Source organism: Thamnophis elegans, chromosome Z, assembly GCF_009769535.1.
Source record: "Thamnophis elegans isolate rThaEle1 chromosome Z, rThaEle1.pri, whole genome shotgun sequence".
NCBI lineage: Eukaryota > Metazoa > Chordata > Lepidosauria > Squamata > Colubridae > Thamnophis > Thamnophis elegans.
Window position 1 is genome coordinate 131,637,372 of NC_045558.1, and position 21,944 is coordinate 131,659,315.

Sequence of the window (21,944 nt, forward strand, 5' to 3'; positions counted from 1 at the left end):
AGCACGCTTCTGTCGGCATGCTGTTGTTGGCACGCTTCAGCGTTCATTCATCGGCGTGGTTTAGAACTCACGGTTTTGTCACCGCGGTTTAGTCAGGCATGCTTTTGTCAGTCGACCTTTTGTCGGTGAACCAAAAAAACCAACCTAGAACCAAGGAGAAATTTCTGGACAGTTTGAACATTTAATCAGTTGAACAATTTTCCTCCAGAAATTGTAGGTGCTCCAAAAATGAAGGTTTTTAAGAAGAGAATGGACAACCATTTGTCTGAAAAGGTATACGGTATCCTGCTTGAAGATTGATGGAAACTAATAAAGGAGAGAGCAACCTAGAACTAAGGAGAAATTTCCTGGTGGTTAGAACAATTAATCAATGGAAGGACTTCCCTCCAGAAGTTGTAGATACTCCAACACTGAATGTTGTTAACAAGAAATTAGACAACCCCCTGCTCAGGGTTTCCTGCCTGAATAAGGAGTTGGACTAGAAGACCTCTAAGAACCCTTCCAACTTTGTTATTCTGTTAATCTGTTTTATCACATGGAAAACCAACTATTAGATATTGTAGGTTTTTAAAAACTTTTCCAATGTGTTTCCTTTTACCTGCCACTATTAATTTTCCTTAACTCCAGGTTACAAGTCCCTGTAAAATTATGATATACAATTATGTATGTTATAATTGTGGCATCAACGCAAGCATGTATGGAGCTATATAATAATGATCAATTACCCATTGTTATTTTCAGTCTCTAAAGAGTTACAGAAAACATTAAAGAGAAATGTATTTCAACAGCAACAAAATATAATATTCTTTATTTTCCAGGGGTATCACAGGAGGACAAAGAACTTTCCTGCTGATGTTTAAACAACTCACAACTGACTTAAAAGCAACCTCATGGCATACACACACACACACACACACACACACACACACACACACAAATACAGTACATACATACTTTACATACATATCAGGTTGTCATATTTCAAATGCCTAATTCTAATAGATTTGAACAGGTGGCTTAAAGACACATTAGTCTGCAAGATGATATTATTCTTTGCCTTTTTATCAAAATTGTTCTTGAATGCACAATGTGATAATCCTCTTGGTAAATGTTCTGTAGGAAACCCGCCTCTTATTAAGCACAAACAATATCGTTCAGAAGATTTGGTCATTGCTGGCATTTCTTCTCAAGTTTACATGATGTCTGAAAAAGTGACCTTCACCACAAATCCCTCAAATGAACTGGTTGATGATTTCATGTAATTCATTGTTTTAAGTAATGCAAATACAGAAATAGTTAAAATTTGTGGAATGATTGAATTGGCTGTAAGATATTTGTGAGATGCTGTATTATTATTTCTCTATGCTGCATTATTATTTTTCTCTCTTTCTGCATAATAAGACTGTTATTACTGTAATTATTATATTGTTTCGAGAATGCAATTTGTTTTCCAATATGGTTTTTTTAAATATAGTTTCTAATACCCTTCTTGATACCATTATATTAGAAATTGTAGTACATTTCTTTATCATGTGGCTGGCTAGGTGAAGTACAAAAGAAATAAATGTATGCATTGACATCTCATTGGCTTCATAACATTGACCATCTCTAGAAGGTGTGGGCAGGACTGCAGTTAGTCTTACATGCAGATATTGTATTAAATGCCACTCAGAAATTTCTATTGCCTTAAAGTGATATTTCCTTTTCCAAATGTCAATGAGAAACAAGTTTTTGGAAAGAAGAACAATGTAAAGAAAGAGGAGGTAGAATTAATGGAGTAGAATATTAGGGTAGAAGATAAACTTAAATCAGGATCTCTACATTAAGGTAAAATTCTGTAATTATTATTATGATTATTCCATTTTGCAATTAGGCATCATCACATCTCCAATGGGTAGTAGATGTAGAGTATTTTAGCCCAAAATTCTAAGGTGTTTTTTTTTTTTTTCAAAAGGCACCTGGACTTTCCTTACTTGTGCTTGAAGACGTTTTGCTTCTCATCGAAGAAACGTCTTCAGAAGTGAAATGTCTCCAAGTAAAAACAAAGAAAGTTCAGTTGCCTTTTGGAAAAAACCAACAACTTTGGGATAGCCATGGCTTGGATGACTGAGAATCGCTATAGACATTTTATACCTATTATTACACAACTTTGCTCTGTGTTTTCAGCCTAATTGTCTTAGATAGATAGTCAAAGAAATGCTTTCTTCAAATGCTAATTTACCCATTTGTTTCAGTGATCATGGGCTGAATAATCTAATATTGTGTGATACTGTTAGAAAACATAAATTGAAGCCAATTCCAAATTTGGAAATATATGTTCTCACACTCATTTCAGATTCCATATGCAAAACTACCAGCATATCTTGGCTTTGGAATTTGCAGTCAAAGAAATCAATGAGAATTCCAGGATATTACCAAATATCACTCTCGGCATCCATATCTCCAATAGCTATGTCCTCGCAAGGTGGATCTATCTGGCTACCTTGGAGCTTCTCTCTACAAAGGGACGGTTCACCCCAAACTACAAGTGTGATGTCAAGGACAATGTAATATCTGTCATCGCAGGACATAATGCTTACATTGGTCAGTTCATGTCAAATATTCTGAGCATTTACAAGATCCTACAGGTGAGAGCTATCCCGGAAAGAAAAAGAGTCAAGTCCAACAATACGTTTATGTGATTGGACAATATTCTAACTACATTTCACCTAGGGAGACAGGAATGATTAAAAATGCTAGAAATCAGAATTCTCATAATCTTATGGATAATTATTTCATTTAACCAAATGTCTAAATATAGTATAAAGCAGTAGTCCGTATTCAACTTTGCAGTTCATATAATTCTAAAGCTTTGAAATACACTGTCAAGCTTTGAAGCATGCTTCTGCTGTTGCAACCATTATCAACTCTCAGTTTGCCAATCAACTAAGGGGGAAGGGAGGGGGAATTGAAATGGAGGCTCCTCCAGACATCAGGAGATCAACCCGTGGGAACCAAGGACACTTCAATAGGTGGCTAAGATCCTCAGAAGTATTTTCTCATAATAATTTAACTGCTTTGAATGGGACAATGTGTTCTGCACCAAAATGGGGAAGGAGAATTCTATACTTTTATTATACTGGATTATACAGGAAATAGCCAGAGCTGGTTTTTGCCCCAATCTGTGCCAAAATGTTGAACTCAATAAAGCTTTACCTAAAGAGATTGGATCGTCTGTATTGTGCTTGCTCCGTTGGGTTCATTAGTTGGAACCTTGACAGGCACCCTGTTAAAAGATAAACTAACAATTTCCATAGAAATCATATTGGAATATGCAAACTCTCCTGTTCTTTGGAGAACAATATTAATAGTTTTATTAGAACCTATCCTTAAAGATAGATACTGTAGAAGTATTTTGATGTAGAAATATTGTATTACACTCCAGTTCCTACATTTTTCTTAGCTCATATATGGTTCTGCTGCAGAGATGGATGACAACATACCAGCTGCTTTGATCTATCAGTTATTTCCCAATGAAGACTTTCAAATTATGGGGATCATCCAATTGTTGCTTCACTTCCAGTGGAAATGGATTGGGCTTATTGTCTCAAATCCTGAAAAGGGAAAGAGCTTTATACAGAATAAGCTTGATATTTTTTCTAAGAAAGGCATCTGCTTTGACTTTGTGGAAGAAATGCCAAAAGAATCTGTTGCCACTGATCTTGAGGTTCAATTTCATGGCTATGTTACGCTGTGCAAGGTTATCATGAGAAGTACTGCCAATGTGGTGATCATATATTGTGAAAATGAGGACATACCTGTTTTTAGAATGTTTCCCTATATTTCAGCATATGAGGGCATGCCAATGGAGAGAAAAGATAAAGTTTGGGTAATGCCAGCACAGATGGAATTCACATCAATCCCCTTTCAAAGAGATACAGGTCTGGACTTCATCCATGGTGCACTATCATTGGCAGTTTCCTCAAAGGAAATATTAGGATTTAAGAAATTTATTCAGATGAGAAAACCTTTTTCTGAAGAAGACAGTTTGACAAGACTGTTTTGGGAAAATGCATTTGAATGTTCTTTCCCAAATATTATGTTGGATGAGGATAGAGGCAATGAATGCACTGGCGAGGAGGCATTGGAGACCCTTCCTGGATCTGTTTTTGAAACAAGTATGACTGGGCAAAGTTATAGCATTTACAATGCTGTCTATGCTGTGGCCCATGCTCTGCATGCCATGCTTTCCTCCAAACCTAAACCCAGAGAAAGAGGAAAAGCTTGGGAACTCCGGACTCTAAATCAAGAGTCGTGGCAGGTAAAATGAAATGAATGTAAATATTCCTTTATTGAAATGACAATTATATAAGTGTGTTCAATTAGTATTTTGGAGTTGTATAGTTCATAAGATCAATGTGAGAACTTCAAAATGAAATGGATTTTTGCCTTTATTGTTTAGAGTAATTTGCATATACCTAAACTTGGTATGCAACAATGATGATAAGGATGTCAGTGTTTCAAGTATCATGTAGAATTAAATCAGAGTCCAAGGCAAAACGATCCTTAAAGTTCCAATTTAATAAAGCAGACATCTTAGCACATCTGTGTTAATCCCAATTCTGGAAATTACATCAGAATCCCACCCCGCTAAAAGTTCATGATCTTGTCCCCACACCCACAATCCATCACATGGTCCAATCTTCTTCTTCCAGGCTGGCACCCACGCCTAGCTGCTTCCGGCCAGGTGCAAAGGTGCAGAGACAAAAGATGACCTTGGTCTTCCAGAAAAGAATGACAACAACACATTCCACAATCCTACTCCTTTCTATTCCCCCTCCCATCAACTATACTAATGAAACAGCATAATGAAATAAGAGAAAGTGTGGCAGGCCAAAATTCTAAAAGGAATATAATTGCAGTCCTGACAAAGGAAGCAATATAAATAACAATAGCAATAAGCACTTAGACTTATATACCACTTCACAGTGCTTTTACAGCAGGTTACAAAGTCAGCATATTGCCCCCAACAATCTGGGTCCTCATTTTATCCACCTGGGAAAGGTGGAAGGGTGAGTCAACCTTGAGCCTGGTGAGATTTGAACTGCCAAATTGCAGGCAGTCAACGGTCAGCAGAAGTAGCCTGCAGTACTGTACTCAACCACTGTGCCACCACAGCTGATGTTAATTCAAGAGGAAAATGACTTTAGAGGAAGCCAAGGTGGATGGCAGAGGGCAATGAGGAGTATGAGATGTGTAAGAAAAAAACAGTATCCACAGGTAGATAACAACAAGGCAGAAATGACATTTTTAGTACACCACTGTTCCAGAGCAGTAGAATTTAACAAGAATCTCATGAAAGATTAAGTTAACATGTCAATTCAGCTGACATTGATGTTAATATTGCTTCCTGCATGCATGGGAATGCTAAAAGAACTCTTAAAATAATGTAGGGGGGCATAGAGATAGCTTCAGAAGGACTTTTCAGAGAAACTAAATGCTAATATTGTCCTGAGAAAGAAGGGACTGCTTGAAACAGACTCCAAATAATCCTACCTTAGAAGGAAACTCTAGCAGGATTTCAATTTTTTTTAACACCCTGTAGTAGTAATGGTGAACCTATGGCATGTGAGACATCACCCCAGCTCAGCTCCATCACGCATGGCCTGCAATGTGGCAATATAAATTTTCTAAATAAATAATATGGCTTATGAAAGATCCTTCCTTCATATTTGCATACACACGCTTTATTTCCAATCTCTAAAAAATCTTATCAATTATTTCCATATAGTTCCCTTGGTATCTGAAAGCTGTTTCATTTAACAACAGTGCTGGAGAAATGGTTTCCTTTGATGAAAGAGGAGAACTAGCAACTGGATTTGATGTTATCAACTGGGTCACCTTCCCCAACCAATCGTTTCATCAAATCAAAATTGGAAGCATAGCTCTAATGGCTCCCCGAAACAAACTTCTCACTGTTTCTGCAGAGAAAATAATCTGGCCAACCATGTTTAACCAGGTAGTTGTGGCACCAACATCAAACCATGGACTAATTTATTTTTACTTATAGTTTTAAAGTTCAGACAAGTCCTTCAGAAATTATTATTTTTTACCAGAGTGACTCATGAACATAATTGCCATAAAGTTAAATGATCCATATAAAAAGTGACCTAAACTGAATTTCTCAAGGTCAATAAGACAATTCTTATTCCATGACAACATTATGCAACCTTCCTCCTCCTCCTCTCCTTCTTCTCCTTCCCCTTTCTCTTCCTCTTTCTCTTCTTCCTAGCATATTCCCGCAAGTGCAGGGTCCACTTTTCAGATCACTTTACCCCATCAGTTGTGTCTCCAAGGCCAAGGCCCACAGCTTACATAGCTTTATTGATGGTATCTTGCCATCTCTGTTTTGGACACCCGTGAGGTTGCTGGTCATTGATTTCTTGGTAGGTAGTCTTGGCCACGATGGAAGGTGCTGTTCTCAGGACATGTCAATACCAGCAGAACTGGCCTTCTCTCATCTTCTCTATAACTGATGCCACATCAAAATGTTATCAAATTGTGTCATTTGTGATGTGGTCAGGAAGGGAGATGTCCAATATTCAATGGAGCATTCACATTTTCATGGCATGGAGATAGCTTTTGGTCCATGTTGTTGCTGCCCAGCATTCAGTGCCATACAGTGCAATGGGGCAGATAGTTGTCTTGTGAACCTCAGATTTAAGGCAGGTTGGCATTCATCTGGCACACCAATGCATCCTTGCTTGTATCTCACCATTGACGTCACCATTGCCTTGGAAGTGGGATCCCAGATATTGTGTGTGTGTGTGTGTGTGTGTGTGTGTGTGTTTGTCTGTCTCTCTGTGTCTGTGTTTGTCTGTCTAATGTATATGTATATGCATATGCATACTATACTAGACTAAACTGTACAATACTGTACTGTACTGTCTATGTACACATTTAATTACTGTATAAAAACTATACACCTAAAAAGAAAGTGCCTAACCTGTACTAACTCTAACCCTAACTTGTAGTGGTTGTTCCTACAAGGGACATGATCCTTATCAGCTTTAAAATCATAACACAGCAGTGAATTCTCACCACGCATCCTTGCTCATATCTCACCATTGATGTAGCAATGGAAGTGGGATCACAGATATTATGTATATAATACATAATATGCATATACACATATACATATACACATATACGTATACGTATACGTATACGTATACATACAGTATACAGTATACAATATACAATATACATACACAAACACACACACACAGACACACACACACAGACACACACAAACATATATATATTTTCCTAGATTTTCACGGGTGTAGGTATACTGGTCTTATTTTATTCGGGTCTTTTCTTATGTAAGATTGAGATTGCCTTGGCAACATTTCAGCAACGTCTCACTCGCCATCTTGAGGCTGGTGTTTTGGGCTTAAAGCATGAACTGAGCTGCCATCCCACTACAAACCTTAGTGGAGTGTGTGTGGAGTGCTGGCCCTGTTTCAGCAAGCGGATTGATTGGATGGATGTGTGGCTGTATCATGACTGGTAGCACTCACCAACCTTTGGACTGGCTTTCTGAGATCTCAGAAATCTGGTCACGGCTGCAGTTTGATGGCTGGCTCCCCAAACTCTTGGAAGGCTTTGAGGGAGTTTGGGGAGCCAGCCATCAACTGCAGCCACGGCCAGATTTCAGAGATCTCGGAAAGCCAGTCCAAAGGTTGGTGAGTGCTACCAATTATGATACAGTCACACATCCAATCAATCCACTTGCTGAAACTGGGCCAGCAGTCCACACACACCCCACCAAGGTTTGTAGAGGGATGGCAGCTCAGATCACGCTTTAAGCTCAAAACACCAGCCTGGGGATGCTGAAATGTTGGCAAGACAATCTAATCTTAATGGGAAAAGACCTGAATACAACAAAACCAGCATAGATAGATAGATAGATAGATAGATAGATAGATAGATAGATAGATAGATAGATAGATAGATAGATACATATGCATATACATAGATACATAGATACATAGATACATAGATACATAGATACATAGATACATAGATACATAGATACATAGATACATAGATACATAGATACATAGATACATAGATACATAGATACATAGATACATAGATACATAGATACATAGATACATAGATACATAGATACATAGATACATAGATATATGCATATGTATACTATACTATACTATACTATACTATACTATTCTATACTATACTATACTACACTACACTACACTACACTACACTACACTACACTACACTACACTACACTATCTATGTACACATTTATTTACTGTATAAAAACTATACACCTAAAAAGAAAGTGCCTAGCTTGTACTAACTCTGACCCTAACATGTACTGGGACAGGATTTTTATCAGCTTTAAAATTACAGTTATACTTAATTTAATGTGGCAGGGCTTTATTTCCCCAAAATTCCTAAATATATCGAAAAAGTCATGACATAGTCAGTTTTCAATTTTCATCATGTTATATTATAGTCCTAATTGTTAGGATTAATACCTTGACTTCACACCTACAAAGATATATTACCTTTCTAATTTATGCTTACTAATATATCAATTTCTGTAGAATGTCCTTACATTCAAACTTTGAAAATGTAAGCAAGTCAAAATTAGAAGAATCAGGCACAGTATGAAAAAGTCCAGCAAGATTTATGGCTGAGCTTTCTTAGATTGAGTTGCTAGGGTCTGAAAGGGTTTCCTCATCATCACCACAAAGGACTGGGGGGGGGGGATTTCAATCCCCTGATCATTTGGGAAAGCCTGGGGTATTCCACTCACCTCCACAATACCGATAGAAAATAGATGATATAAAGTGAGGGATCCTTGGTGCACTCTGTTGTTGTCCACTGGCTGCCTGTGGAACTGGCAGCAGAGTCAGACTGTGAGGGGGTTGGGGAGGAGCATGGGCCAGTCCTGGAATCTGGGGAAGGCTCGGACAAGGGCTTTGCATCGGAGACAGAGAGGGGGCCAGGGCTATCTTGGAGTTATATGCTACCTCTGGATTCTCCAGAGGCAGACATCAGTGAAGCAGAGGAAGAGGGGAGCCTGTTTCCAGTGCATGCATTCGCAGAGCTGCCAGAAGTCAAGAACAGTTAAGACAAAACAGACGACTTGAGACTTGGAGGTGATTGGCCCTTCCCATAGGACATAAAGGAGGAGCAAAGGCAAGTGAGCCTTTGCAGGAATCAACTTTGTTCGTTCTGGTCAGTTTAACTTCTGAAGCTTTTTTTTTTACTCTTTTTTTTCTATTTCTTTTTTATTGTTTTCAAGTTCAAAAGTTTTATTTCTTTTAAGACAAACATTTCATCATTCCTCAATCAGTAAGACATCGAAGTACAATTTTTTGTATGTCAAAATAATTCTAGTTTACCACAAAATTCTTGTCTAGCCTAATATATACCCCTCCCTCCCGCCACGCTCCCCCCAACCCCCCTCCTCCCCCCCCCGACTTGCCAGAACCCATACACGGTATGGATTTCTAACAAACACAGTCTAAAATCTATTGAGAAAAAAACAAATAAAGAAATTAATAACATTCTACATTGACCTTAGCTTCTTCTTGCTGAACTAACTTTAAACAATTTAAATAATTTCTGATCTTAAGCATAGGCTAACTGGAATTTCTTGGTCCCGTATTTATTCTGTATATAGTCAATCCATTTTTTCCAGTCTCGTTTATATCTCTCATTTGAGTGATCTTTAAGATATGCCGATATTTTAGCCATCTCGGCTAAGTTTGTCACTTTCAATGTCCATTCTTGAGTTGTAGGCAAGTCTTTCTTCTTCCAGTATTGCGCCACCAACAGTCTTGCTGCCGTTATTAGGTGCAGAATCAAGTTAGTCTCTACCACTGTAAAGTCAGTACATATACCTAGTAAGAATAACTGAGGAGTAAACTTTATCCTTCTTTTAAAGATATTTTGCATAATCCACCATATTTTTATCCAAAATGCCTTAACCTTTTGGCAGGTCCACCATATATGAAAATATGTAGCATTGAGAGAGCCACATCTCCAACATTTAGGCTGTAAGTTCGGATATATAGAAGCCAGCTTTTTAGGATCAAATTCCATCTATAGAACATCTTATAAAAAATTTCTCTCAGGTTTTGAGCTTGTGTAAATTTCACATTTCTTACCCAGATTCTTCCCATGTATCCAGCATTATTGGTTCTTCAATGTTTTGAGCCCACTTTATCATACAATCTTTAACTAATTCTGTTTCCAAATCCATCTGTATTAATACATTATCTATCCTCTTTATATGCATTAAGCTTTGTTCTCTTATTTGTTTAAACAGATTATCCTCAACTTGAATAAAACCAATTTTTTGATCTATTTTCCACCTAGCCTGTAATTGCCCATACTGGAATCATGTTTGAACTACCTTCTCCTCTTTTAATACCTCTAAAGATTTTAATTGTAGTACCCCCCTTTCCGAGATAAGAAGCTGTCTGTAGGTAATTCTATCCTGTTTTTGTGCTATATTCATATTTTCAATTGCGTGTCTAGGAATTGCCCACATGGGTATCTTGTCATTTAATTTATATTGGTATTTTTTCAGACCCGCAGTAAAGCATTTCTTAAAATATGACTTTTAAAATTGTTATCCAATTTTTTGTTGAATAATAGGTAAGCATGCCAACCATATACCAGATCGTGTCCCTCAATATTCAATATTCTATCATTAGTTAAATGAGTCCAATCACTAATTACAGATAGTGCCACTGCATCATAATATAGTTTTAAGTTAGGTAGTTTCAAGCCTCCTCTCTCACGTACATCTTGCATTATTTTCATCTTTACCCTCGGCTTCTTTCCTGCCCATACAAATTTGTTGATACCCTTCTGCCACTCTAAAAGATTCACATCTTTTTTAAGTATAGGTAACATTTGGAAAAGAAATAAAATATTTGGTAAGATGTTCATTTTCACTGCCGCTATCCTACCCAACAAAGATAAGTGCAATTTCTCCCATTTTTTCATCTCTGTCTGTATACTATGCCAAAGTGGTTCATAATTATGCTTATATAGTTTCCCATTTGAAGTTAAGATGTTAACTCCAAGATATTTGACTTTTTTAACTACCTCACATCCTAGCATCACTCCTAGTTCTTCCTTTTGTTTGGTATTCATATTTATAGCTAATATTTTTGTTTTTCCTAAATTTATTTTAAAACCAGACACTTGACCATATTGATTAATCGTATTCATTAAGACCATACTGGATTCCTGCAGTTGTTCCAATATTATGATCAAATCATCCGCAAAAGCGCGCACTCTGTATTCTTGCTGCCTAATCTTGATCCCTTTTAGACCATCCAAGCCCTGTATTTTATTCAACAATACTTCCAAAGTTATAATAAACAATAATGGGGACAAAGGACAGCCCTGTCTTGTACCTTTTCCAATTTGAAAAGAGTCTGTTAAACTTCCATTGACTATGATTTGTGCTGTTTGCTGTTGGTATATTGCTTTAATTGACTGTAGAAAATTATCTCCTATCTGCATTTTTTGCAATATCTTCAACAGAAATTGCCAGTTAACTCGATCAAAGGCCTTCTCAGCATCCAAGAATATAAACGCAGCAGGGATCTGGTTGTTCTTTCCCAAATATTCTAATGCATTAATAATTGATCTGACATTACTTTTCATCTGTCTCTCCTGTATAAAACCTGTTTGGTCAGTGTGTATCAATTGTTGAATAACCAGCATTAACCTATTTGCTAGTATTTTAGTAAAGATTTTATAATCTACATTAAGTAATGAAATAGGTCTATAATTTTTGGGTTGGGTAGTATCTTGATCTTCTTTGGGTATCAAAGATATAAACGCTGTCTTCCAAGATGGAGGCACTTTACCTTCCATTTGGATCATATTAAATAATTCTCTAAGAGGTTCTACCATTTCTAACTGTAAATTTTTATAGTAAACCGCTGTCAAACCGTCTGTACCTGCTGCTTTCCCTAACTTTAATTGCTTAATTACCTGCAAGATTTTCCCCGAGGTTATTGGTTGATTCAATTTTTGCCTGTGCTCTTCTCTAACTGAAGGTATTTTCTCTTTATCTAAATATTTGTCTATATCTAGACCATTAATTTTATCCCCTTTATACAATTCTGTAAAAAATTCCCGAAATGCATTTTGAATCTCTTCCTGTTGAAACATCTCCTTCCCTCTGTAAATCAGTTTAGATATATTTTGAGTTTTCCTTTTTTTCCTAATCTGATAAGCTAACCATCTGCCCGGTTTGTTTGCATTACAAAAAGTATTGTGTTTTGCATATAATAAATTAGTGACTACCTGGTCAGAGATCAACATGTCAGATTGAGATTTTAATATGGTAATAGCTTCCTTAACCTTTGTATCACCTGGGTTCATTGTTAACTCCAACTCTTTTCTCTTAATTTCCTCTTCTAATTCTGTTCGTTTTAACCCTTGTTTATATCTATGTGTTTTATTTATGTTCATCAGCACTCCTCTCATATATGCTTTGCTTGCATCCCATACGAATTCCATAGATGTACCCTTATTCATATTCAAAACAAAATATTCAGATAACAATTTTTTACAATCATTAATATACTTTACATATCTAAATAAGTTTTCATTCAATCTCCAAGACCTTCTTGCCTGCACTACCCTTCCCAACTCCATCCAAACTGGGCTATGGTCCGAAAGGACCCTAGCCGCAATCTTTGTCTTCTTGACCCTAGAAAGCAAATCATTAGTGATTAGTATAAAATCAATCCTTGAAAGGGATTGATGCCTATCAGAGAAGAAAGTGAAATCATGTTCCTCTGCATTTCTTTCTCGCCAAATATCTCTCAATTCAAAGTCCTCCATGATGTCAAAAAAAGGTTTGGGTAAGTTTGCTCGCATCTTAGTATTTGGGCGAGAAGTCTTCTTATCTCTCTTAGTGTCTATCACACCATTCCAATCACCCAATAGGATACAGGAACTATAGTCCCACTGTACTAATTTAGCATGAAGATTTCTATAGAATCGATCTTGCTGTTGATTAGGGGCATAAATTCCCAAAAGTAATATCTTTTTCCCTTCTAGGATTAGGTCTAAAGCGATATATCTTCCGAAGGGATCTGCTTCAATTAATTCAGCTTTCATGTCTTTTCTTAAGTATACAACTATACCATTCTTCTTTTCCATAGCAGAAGCTACAAAATGTTGACCAAGTTTTGAGTTGATCAAATATTTTTGATCAGTTGATTTAATATGAGTTTCTTGCAAACAAATTACGTCATTCTTAAACTGTTTGAGATAGTGAAATATTTTCTTTCTCTTCTGTGGGGAATTCAATCCATTGACATTCCATGTTAAAATCTTAGTTGTCATCTTTGGTTGGCTGAAGCATTTTTAGAGCTTCCTGCATGGCCTGTTTAACCTTAGGCAAGGCTCCTCCCACTGCTTCCAGACTTGTTATTGTAGCTCCTTGATCAATGGCCGGTGATTGTTGATGTTGTTGCTTTTTAGCTTGTTTCTCCATTCATCTAGTAATCATGCGGCTAGGTCTTTGTTCCATAACACCTTGCGCTTCTAGAAGAGAGAGATGCTCCATCTTTTCTGGTGGTTGTGTAGTTTGCTGTCTGTCCTGTCCTTCTTGTGGTCTTTTTCCTGGTCCAGATGATGCAGGATATCCAGCCTTCAAAATATTATGGTAAAAATCTTGGGCTTTCCATACAGAGTTGAGGCGATATCTTTGCCTATCAAATGTAAGTATAATGCCAAATGGTGCGTCCCATCTATACTGTATCTGGCTATTTCTGAGTTCTTCGACTAAAAAAGCATAGTCTCTCCTGGCTCTTAACATTTGAGGTGGTATCTCTTTCAAAACAATCAGGTCTTGACCACCAATTTGAAGCTTAGTGTTATAAGACTTTTGTAGTACCATATTTCTAAGCTCTCTTGTAGTGAAGTATATAACGATGTCTCGAAGAAGCTGCTTCTGCTTTGCCACCCAAGAGTTAACGCAATAAACTTTGTGGATCTGCCAATCGAGGTTGGTCCCTGGTCTTCCCACCAGGCGGTCAAAGGCTTCTGATAGAATCTGTTTCAGGTTCTCCTGTTTCTCCTCACGCAGCCCCCTTACTCTTAATGCGAACTCCATTTGTCTATACTGTATCATAATAATTTCTTTTTCGGCATTTTCCACTTTTTGTTCCACCGCCTCTGTTTTCAATGTCAAGTTGGTATTAGCCTCATTAAGATCCTCTAGACTATCTTCAATTCCAGAAACACGTTCTGTCAATACAGTTACAAGTCTCAGCATTTCATCTTTAATTTTAACAACCCTGGCATCGATTTTCTCATACAACTCCTGTTTAAGTCCTTTTATTTCACCTTTAATTTCCTCTTTTATTTCTTTTATTTCCTCTTTTCCCTCCTGTTTTATCTCCTGTTTTATCTCCTCTTTAAGATCTCTAAGTTTATCTTCCATTTTAATTGTCTGTGCATTAAGAGCCACACTTAATTCACTCAAGAAGACTTCTTTCATTAACAAATCCCCAGCAGGGGGCATAGGGAGCAGAGGCTGCAACCTTGTACCAGGCACTGGGGATGTGCCCCTGGGAATAGAGGGCAACAGTTTCAAATTAGGATTTGGTTTTGAGGCCATTCCAAAATTTATCTTCCAGCAATTAATAAAACTCTGCTGCCTGACTAGGCAGCTATAAGTAAAGACGCTGAATTTCTCCCTTTACTTTGAAATTTGAGGCTTGGCAAAACTTTCAGAAAGTAAGCATTGTAACAAGACAGTTCAGCAGATTCATCACCATTTAAATTCCAGATAAGCAAGATTAATGAGAGAATGGAAGTCTTGTAAAAATGAAACTAATTAGAAGGCTTCTGCTGGCCAATTGTAAAACAGGTGATAAGGACGCTCCTTTGAAATTTTAGAGTTCTGTAGCATTTAACAAAAAGTTTAAGAAGACAATCATTATTACTGGAGAATCCAGCCGGCTTGGCGCCATTTTAAAAGCCTCTAAGTAAATAGATTTTCAGAGGGGAAAAAAAGAAGTTAAAATCTTGATAAACAATTAATGTCCACGTAAACGGATTCAGCTCGTGATAAGATCAAATCAATCAAAGCTGAGTGGGGGAGACCTACTTTGTACTGCACAAGGCAGTTTGAAGTTCCCAGCACGGACACCGTTCTGCTTTGGGCTGGCCCCCCTCTCTCTGCAGGCACAAAAGCTGCAAAAATCGAAGGGCATTTGCCAGCAAAACTATTCTTCTTCCCTTCTTGCCTGAAGGATAAGAAAACATGTTAAGACGTCAGATGGATGATCATCTAAACAGATACGTGACCAGGAATTCGGAGGCAGCTAATTTTAAGCTGCTACCATCAGCAGGCTCCTCCCAGGAAGTCCTCTTTTTTTGACTCTTTGCTCCATGTGACCTTGCAAGCTAATTGCCAATTATGTCTTTGGCAGCGTTTCAAGGAAGAGAATGGTGGTTGGTTATCAGTTTTATCTCGAAAGACTTTGGCGGACTACTGTTCGACTCTTTACAAACTAGTTGGGACTCATTACGGGCTGTGAATGAACATAATCCACAGCCTTTGAAATAAAAAAGAGGGGTTTTGGGACTAAGCATGTGCTTTTTACTGTATCAGGAAGCCTAGGTCAGAAAACACTTTGAACTTGCTTGTTTTGTTGCAGATATTTCATTACCAAAACTAGGTAACCTCATCATTACCCATACTAGGTAACATCATCATCACCAGCACTGATAATGTTTCCTAGTTTGGGTAATAAAACATCTGCATGAAAACATGCAAGCTCAGAGAGCAGCAAGGACCCCTCATGTCAACCCCAAGCTACAAATATTATCCTTTATTAAATGATGTAAAATGCTACATGACCCAAGCTGAATAAATGCATCAACAGTAGCAATGATAGCTTAACAGAGTTTTCTTAATGTTATCCAGCCTTTGTAAAATATTGTCCTGGTTGACCTGGGGCAGAGCTGCCCTGGAAACTGCAAAGGACCAGCCCAAAGTGTCTCTGCCAAGTCCAGGTCAACCAGACACTAATCTACAATCTAGCAGTAGCCATCCAAGCCAGAATGTGGTCAGCTGTAGATCCTGGATGCCAGCCTGGAGCCAGCCTTTTCTGGCCCATCACAGGTTCCCCTTGAAATGAGTGATGTTGAGCAGACAAAGTTAAGTTGTCAACATCAGTCATTGACTACCCAGCCATGCCCACCTGACCCTTTGAGGCAACCATAATGCTGACCCAGACCTCAATGAAATTGAGTTTGATACCCCTGACCTAGGACAGGGCTCCAAAGGTGCTTATAAGTACAGTTTTGTTCATATAACACTTGGCCTCATTCTGCATATCCATCCTACTTCCAAGGCAAGAGTGTTATTGTTTGCAAGACTGTGTAAATCAGAAGTAGGAGAGCTGAACCAATGGGTTGTCCCTCCATCATGAGAACTCCTGGATGAAATAACCTGAGAAGCGGCACGAAAAATGTTTCATATTAAACAATATGTGAAGGATCATAGATGGTTTAGAAGTCATTAAGATATGCCAGGCAAGTCTGACACCCAGTTCATGATGCACAAATCTATTTGTCAAGGGTGGCAGTGAAGAAGCTGCCCAAGAGAAGTTATAATTGCGGTTTTGGAGACTGAATGGTTGGAAGTAATTTTTTTCTAAGGGAGGTACCTGTTCAATTGCAAGGAGCAAGTGAGCTTTGATGAGGTTTGATCATATACAAGTTCCTAAAAGACAAAGACTTTGAATGCTAAGAAATAATAATAATGCTAAGTGAAAGGTTTTCACTTCTTTTTTTTTTTATTAACAGATGTTCCCCCTTTCGGTTTGCAATGACAATTGCTTTCCAGGTTATAGCAAGATAAAAGTAGAAGGGAAGCCATTTTGCTGTTATGATTGCCTTCGTTGTCCCAAAGGGAAGATTGCAAACCAAACAGGTAAGAAATATCCATTATACGGATTTGTGTTTGTACTTAAGCCATATTGGCAAACCACTTCAAAGGTTTTGTATACATATATATTGGGATGGGGTGGCTCATTGGCTAAGATGCTGAGCTTTTCGATCAGTTCAGAGGTTCAAATCCCTAGAGTTACTTAATGGAGAGAGCTCCTGTTAGTTGTCCCCAGCTTCTGTCAACCTAGCAGTTCGAAAGCATGTAAAAAATGCAAGTAGAAAAATAGGGATAATTCCTATGAATTACCTTTCATAGGAAGGTAACAGTGCTCCATGTGCTTTTGGTGCTTAGTCATGCTGGCCACATGACCACAGAGATGTCTTTGGACAGCGCTGGCTCTTCAACTTTGAAACGGAGATGAGCACCATCCCTACAGCCAGAAATGACTATATGTGTCAGGCATGCCTCCTTCAGAAACCAAGAAAGAAACCACTTAACTCCATTTGTAGAATTAAGAGTAGTTTTGCTGGTTATGAAAAGATAGCAGCGAAGTAAAGCAAGGTCTGAGGCAGAAATGTGCAAAATCATGCATATCAAACATTTGCCCAACCCACTCCCCCCAATTCCCCAACCCAGTGTCCAACCTGCAACTCCCTAAGGTGTCATGTGGAGTGCATCTTCAAACAGCCTCATCAAATTGGTATGTGAGACGGTTTGTCTTGACCAAGTCCAAACATCAGTCACCAGCATGCACAGAAGATGGTGAGAACAAGACTCCTCCAGTACAATATTATTCCCTTCTCCAATACCATGCCCCCTGTTCCTATGGCAGCCGATAGTAAACAAGTGTAGCAAAGCAGTCATAAGCAAGTAGCCAAAGCAGAGACTGACATCCCGCCCTCCTTCAGAAAGAAATAAAATCCCTGCAGGAAAAGGCAAAGGAAAAATATTACAAATAACAATATAGCATATACATCTATTATAAAATCAAGGCTTATCAGGATAACTGGTGTAGAACTTCCTCAAAAGTCTGGGAGCTCCAACATGAGATTTGTCAACCCATTCAGCCTGGGAAGAGGGAAAATGTTTCCAGGAGACCAAATACTGAATGCAACCCCTATGTTTTCTGGAGTACAAGATTTCTTTAACTTCAAAATGTTGCTCTCCCTCAATAAGAAGAGGGACTGGAGGTGAAGGTTGAGGCAGAGGAAAGGAAGAAGTATTCTTTGGATTCAACAGGTTCACATGAAACACAGGATAAATTCTGCTAAGGTTTTTCGCAACTCCAATCTTACAGGATTTATGATTTTTACACTAGGGAATGGACCTACATACTTCGGCCCCAACTTCTTTGACTTTTGGGTGGTTTGCAGAAACTTGGTGGACAAAAACACTTGATCCCCAACTTTTTATTCTTTCAGCTTAGCCCTCTTATCAGCCTGTTTTTTGTGAGCCTGGTGGGCTGCCTCCAAGGCTTTGCAAGTCATGGGTCAAAACTGTCGAAGTTGATCACTCCACTCAGATAAGGACAAAATTTGCGGTTTCTCCTGAGGTAATTCAGGAATCCGTACAAAATCCTGGCCAAACATAACTTTAAAAGGGGTCATATCGGTACTGCTGTGAATAGAGTTATTGTATGCCACTTCAGCGTGTGGTAACAGTTCAGCCCAATTATCCTGTTGATAATTGATGAAACACCAGAGGTACTGTTCCAAAACAGAGTTAGTTCATCGCAAGACCCATTAGTCTGAGGATGATGGGTGGAGATTAGTTCCTGGGCAGAGCCAATCAACTCCTTCCAAAAGAGGGAGGTGAACTGGGCCCCCCTACCCAAAATTAAGCACTCAGGTACTCCATGTAACAAATATACATGTGAAATAAACAATTTTGCCAATGACTTAGCTGATGGGATTTTGGAACAAGTCACAAAATGAACTTGTTTGGAAAAAGAGTTGGTGATAACCCAAATCATGGTATTTCCTAGATTCTCTGGCAACTCGACAATGAAGTCCATTGATATCTCCTTCCATGGTTCCCCAGGCATGCAGCACTCTGGAGAAGACCTTGGGGCTTCCCTAGTGGTCTTTTTGCAGCCGCACAGACAGGACAATTGGCTATGTAGGACTCAATGTATTTTTTTCAATGAAGGCCACCAAAATTGCCTCTTAATCAAATGCAAAGTCTTTACAAATCCAAAATGGCCTGCCATTCTCAAATCGTGGGACCGTTGAAGAACAACTGGTTTCAGCTCAGTAGGAACATACAATTTAGCTCCCACCCAAGCTAGTCCATCTTTCATGGTGCATTCATTTGAATGTTTTTTGAACCAGTCATCGAACTCAAGGCTCTCCTAACAACTGTGCCACCATGGCTCATTTATAATATTAATATTGATCATATAAATTTCATGTCATGTATTCAGGAGCCCTTGGACCATACTTTAAGACCCACTGATTTAGCTCATACATTTTTTTATATACATATACAACAGTGTTTTGTTTTTCAGATGCAGATGAGTGTCTTCACTGTTCCGAAGATCAATTTCCAAGCCAGGCTCAAAATCTTTGCATTCAAAGAGAAATAATATTCTTGTCTTACAGTGAGCCAGTGGGAATCACCTTGGTCACTGTGAATCTCTCCTTTTCATTTATCACAGCTTTGATCCTGGGAATCTTCATTAAGCAACGAGACACCCCTATTGTCAAAGCTAACAACAGGAATCTTGCCTACATTCTTCTTATTGGTCTCTTGCTCTCTTTCCTTTGCACATTGCTCTTCATTGGGCAACCTGACCAAGTGAAATGTCTCTTGCGACAAGCTACTTTTGGCATCCTCTTGTCTGTAGCTCTTTCTTGCATATTGGGGAAAACGATTGTAGTGATTCTTGCTTTCATGGCCACCAAGCCAGGTTCAAAAATGAGGAAATGGCTAGGGAAATGGCTAGCCAACACTATTGTTTTGTCTTGCTCTGCGGTGCAAATTACCATTTGTAGTGTGTGGATGGCAATTTCTCCCCCGTTCCCAGATTCAGACATGCATTCCATGACTGAAGAAATTGTCCTAGAATGTAATGAAGGTTCAGCCATCATGTTTTACCTTGTCCTTGGCTTCATGGGGTTCTTGGCGTCTACCAGCTTCACGGTGGCATTTCTAGCCAGGAAGTTACCTGACAGTTTTAATGAAGCCAAATTTATCACCTTCAGCATGTTGGTCTTTTGTAGTGTCTGGATATCATTTGTTCCAACCTATCTGAGTACAAAGGGAAAGTACATGGTCGCTGTGGAGATCTTCTCCATTTTGGCTTCAGCAGCTGGATTGCTGAGCTGCATTTTTTTCCCCAAATGCTATGTCATTCTACTGAGACCAGATTTGAACAAAAAGGAACAATTAATAAAAAGAAACAAGTGAATTGTGTCTCTAAATTATACATTCTTGTAAACCTGCTGCTAGAACATTGAATGCTCACTAAACAACCAGTTGTGAGGGCTCATGTTGTGTGTATTCAGAGAGAGGGGGAAAGGGAGGGAGGAGGAGATAGGGGAAGGGAAGGAGAGGGGGAGAAAGAGAGAAGTGTTAACTGATTTCTCCACTCAATTGCAAATATTCTCTTTTGTTCTATTTATGGTAGATATTGGAAGCAAACAATTCAACATCTGTCATATTTCTCCCAAGATATATATGGTGATTTTCAGTCATCTGGGTCATGGTTGTCCCAAGATACTTTTTCAAAGGCAACTGGCCCAATTTCTTAGAAAATGGCATCTACTGTCATGTTTCAGACCTTTCAACAAAAGAAACAGATATTTCTCTGAAAATCTCCATGATACAGTATGTGACTGATCATTAGATAGGCCACAACAGTTATCCATGCTGGCTGCATGGCTGGGCACCAGCCATTCTTGCCCTGTTTGTGGACCTCACAGTTGTTGAAGATGTCCCTCTGTTTATTTTGTATTGTGCACTATGTTCTCCTTGCTTTTGTCATCCCTCCCCGCCCCACTTACTTTTTTATGGTGGGGGTTTGCTAGCAGCTCTGTTGGAGGAATGGGGAGGGCTATTTAGTCACTGAGCCTTAACCAGTTGTGATGAAGGACTGTGCATTTCTTGAAGCTGATCAATGTGGTGATTTCAGTCATGTGCTGATAATGGAAGTCCCCTACCTGTTGCAACATCATCTGATCCTGAAAACTACTGCCAGGATCTGTGACCTCTCAGTTCTGGGTCATCTGAAAGGCCCAGACCTCTGGGTCTCTGGAGGTCCTAACTGTGGCTAGATGGGTGGATAACAGTAGAGTGGCAGGCTCTCATTGTCTGCTGAGGCCATTTTCCCTTCTCTTTTGTTAGACTTGGAGGAGGAGGAGAGGACATCACAAGTATTAATTAATTTGGCATGGAGATATGACCAGCTGGTATCTAACTGTGCAATCTGAGACCCTGTGGTGGGGATAGAGGTGTGACGATTTTCATCTCAGTGTAATGGAATATATGGATTATATTGGAGCACAAGGGAAAGAGGTTCTGCTTAGGAAAGAATCAAAAAAGAGATAGGGAATCCTCCAAGGATTTAAAAGCTGGAAGAAAAAACTTACAGTAGGAAGGACAGGCCCTAATTTATTAAATATCTAAAAGTAGCGGCATAAATTTTGTACCTTCAGACTTGCAGGATTCTTTTAATGTAAGGAAAAGGTAAAGGTTCCCCTTGCGCATATGTGTTAGTCGTTCCTGACTCTAGGGGGTGGCGCTCATCTCTGTTTTAATGCCAAAGAGTCTGTCCGAAGACGTCTCCATGATTATGTGAGTGGTATGATTAAATGCCAAAGGTGTACAGAACACTGTTACCTTCCCACCAAAGGTGGTTCCTATTTTTCTACTCGCATTTTTACATGCTTTCAAACTGCTAGGTTGGCAGAAGCCAGGACAGGTAACAGGAGCTCACTCTGTTCCACGGTGCTAGGGATTCGAACCACTGAACTGC

The 21,944-nt window shown here is 38.7% G+C and overlaps 1 protein-coding gene across 1 annotated transcript; it reads left to right on the plus strand.

Annotated features, from left to right (window-relative positions):
- Positions 1-1,040: 1,040 nt before the first annotated feature.
- On the plus strand, positions 1,041-20,377 carry LOC116521822 (vomeronasal type-2 receptor 26-like). Its single transcript, XM_032236472.1, has 6 exons — positions 1,041-1,258; positions 2,450-2,627; positions 3,443-4,300; positions 5,771-5,998; positions 16,885-17,011; positions 19,476-20,377. The coding sequence occupies exons 1-6, from the start codon at positions 1,041-1,043 to the stop codon at positions 20,375-20,377; spliced, it is 2,511 nt and encodes an 836-aa protein (XP_032092363.1).
- Positions 20,378-21,944: the final 1,567 nt, after the last annotated feature.